This window comes from Dendrobium catenatum, unplaced genomic scaffold (assembly GCF_001605985.2).
Source record: "Dendrobium catenatum unplaced genomic scaffold, ASM160598v2 fragScaff_scaffold_692, whole genome shotgun sequence".
Taxonomy (NCBI): Eukaryota; Viridiplantae; Streptophyta; class Magnoliopsida; order Asparagales; family Orchidaceae; genus Dendrobium; species Dendrobium catenatum.
In genome coordinates this window covers 256,032-259,071 of record NW_021319154.1, presented here as the reverse complement: position 1 = coordinate 259,071, position 3,040 = coordinate 256,032, and the positions used below count along the sequence as shown (strand labels likewise).

The 3,040-nt window shown below is 37.6% G+C and overlaps 1 protein-coding gene across 1 annotated transcript in view; it reads right to left on the bottom strand.

The window, feature by feature from the left end:
• LOC110092921 overlaps positions 1 to 2,577 on the bottom strand; it is a 7,350-nt gene extending 4,773 nt beyond the window's left edge. Inside the window, exons 1-3 of the mRNA XM_020817624.1 lie at positions 1,483 to 2,577; positions 1,306 to 1,402; positions 742 to 1,197 (exon numbers count right to left, since the gene is read on the bottom strand). Coding sequence (XP_020673283.1) covers positions 742 to 1,197; positions 1,306 to 1,402; positions 1,483 to 2,577 — 1,648 coding nt within the window. The remainder of the gene's footprint in view (positions 1 to 741; positions 1,198 to 1,305; positions 1,403 to 1,482) is intronic.
• Positions 2,578 to 3,040: the final 463 nt, after the last annotated feature.

Below are 3,040 nucleotides of genomic sequence, written 5' to 3'. Positions count from 1 at the left end.
GATCCTATCAATCAACCATTAATGCTTTCCAAAGATACCAGATCAATTTAGGCATGATTGAGTTAGATCATCCTGGACGATAATAATATCATCCTGGCCGATTTCCTAAAACAAAGACTTCCTAAACTGATTATGGCGGTTGATTCTTTCTGAATTGAGATTATCATCCTAGCCAATACAAGTATCGTCTAGGCCGATCTGTTGACGGCTGCCTTAATGAGGATGCCCTAATTAGGGTTTCTATTTTTAGACCGATCGGCCAGGTCGATAGGACGATCGTCCAGGTCAATGTTATCAAAAACAGAAATCCTAAAGGGAACAACATGAAAACTTCTATGTTACATAAATACAGGTCCCACACCCAATACAATTGACTCAAGAAAGGAAAAGATTACAAACTGACACAAACCTAGTCTACCCAATCTTGAGCTGGTTCTGAATTGCAGTCTTGATTGTGTGGTCCTGAAATGTTAGTATATAAGGCAATCGTATAGAAAAGGAAATGTTTGCTATCATCAAAATCATGAACCATAGATTCGCAACAATCCACAATACTCTTCACCTCCTTAGCAATTTCCTTAGAGACTTGTAAAAAAATAATGACATCATCAGCATATAAGAGATGAGTGATTCTAGGACCTCTAGGAGAGATTTCAATACCAATATTAAGGCCCCTTTCATAAATGGAATTGGATAGCAATTGAGAGCACAAGATATAAAGAAAAGGGGATAAAGGACAACCTTGACGAAAGCCACTATGAGCCATAATCCATTTAGAATTCCTCCCATTTATGATAATAGAGAACCTCACATCAGTAATGCATTCCATAATAAGATTAGCATATCCAGGAGGGAAACCATACCATTTGAGGATGTGATCAAGAGTAGGCCATCCCATGCTATCCCAAGCTTGCTCCATATCAAGCTTCAAAGCCATCATCCCCTTCCTATTTCTGTAAACTTTGAACTTGTGTAAAATCTCCTGTGCCAAGAGACAGTGCTCAGAGATAGATCTCCCAGAAATAAAAGCCATTTGTTCCTCAGTAATCAGCTTGGGCATACACATCTTCAATCTATTCCCTAGCATAGTAGCTACAACCTTGTAATTCGTCTGACACAGGCTAATAGGACGGTAATTGGAAGGAAGCAAAGGATTCTTTACTTTTGCAATCAAAACAATTAAAGTGTCTTTCCAATCTTTCCTCATACAACCATTAGTAAAAAAACTATTGACAACATTCCATAAATCTTTCCAAACTATATCCCAATAGTATTTATAGAAAGAGGAACTAAGACCATCCATACCTGGGGAACGATTGTTCCCTTGCTGGAAAACTGACTTCTTAAGCTCCATCACCAAGAAATCTGAGCTAAGAACCTGGATATCCTCATCATTTATCTTCTGGTGAGCCAAAATATGGGCCAACCTGATAGTTGACAGCTTCTATTCTTCCATTTTGATTCAAAATGTTGAATAAAAACCTTTTCAATTTCCTCTTCTTCAATTTGCATCATATTGTAAGCATCTCTAATTTGGTTTATACTATTACCATTCCTTCTAGCCGTAGCAAAATTATGAAACAAATTGGAATTATAATCACCTTCCTCAAGCCACCTTTCTTTAGCTCTTAAATTCCACCATGTAGCTAACCTCTCCAAGGTAACATTAAGTTCATGAATTTTACTTCTAAGTAAAATCAGGTCTTGAGCTGACCAATCATTCCCCACAGCTTCTTTAGATTGTAATTCAAGAATTTCCATCTTCAGCTTTACTTTAAGTTCATTTAGATCTTTGCATTTGCTTTTACTCCAAAAGAAAATAGCTTTCAATGTTCTATTAATATTCCTTTGTAGAACCATACCTTCCTCCCCAAAGTCATTCTTCATCCAAGAGTGATAAACAATGCTTCTAGCCGCTGTATACATCCTCCAAGTATCTTCAAATCTAATGATTTTAGACTTTATATGCTCCTTTTCGTTGACATTGAAGGTAATAGGACTATGATCCGAAGCCACCCTTGCAAGATGCCTAGTAGCAGCCGAAGGAAGCAATTTTAGAGCAGTAGAATTCAACAGACATCTGTCAAGCCTCTCCCAAATCCTAGATGTCCCTTCCTTATTATTACACCATGTATACCTTGGACAAATAATCCCCACATCGTGAAAGTCACAACTAGTCATGAAATCCTTCATATCTCTAGGTCCTTTGGTAAAAAGGAATCTTTTACCACCTCTTTTCTCATCTTTATTAAGCACACAATTAAAATCTCCCCCAATGATAGAAGGATTAGAGCTCACCATACATTTATTCAATAAGCTCCAAAGAGTTTCACACTCCTTGCAATATCTACTACCATACACAGTAGCAATCCTCAAAGATCCCATTCTAGGGATAGATAAATCTCCCACAATCACCTGTGAAGAAGTATCAGTAATCACAAAGTTCCCAATCTTCGTATTCCATAACACTAAGATGCCACCAGAAAGACCCACCACAGGAAAATGATAGAAATCCCATTCCTTTCCAATAAGAACATCAACATCCTTCCTAATGATAATACTCATCTTAGTCTCCATAAGGCCAATGAAAAAACATCATGATCTTTAACCACCACTTTCAAGTACAGAGCAGCTTCCCTCTTCCTAGCCCCTCTGCAGTTCCAAAAAAAAAGTGAAGACATTTAAACAAAGGTAGGGGAACTCACCCCAATTAGGGACACCATTCGTCCATCTATTTTCTTCTTCTTTATTTCTTGATCAACCGGCCCCAAGGATTTCAACTCCTTAGCCAATTTGACTTTAGCAGAGCCATTCAAGCTGGGTTTAACTTCAGTCACAACATCAGCATTACTACTTTCCTTTCTCTTAATCAGCAACTTGACAGAATCATCATGCTCCTCATGACAGTCTATATCATTGTCTTCATTTAAAACCGAAAAAGAATTATTCAAACAAATTCCTGCTTTACAGTTTTTTGCCTCCACTCCTATGTTTACATTGGTTTCTGGAACTGAATTTTCCTCCATCTGTTCCTTGTTTT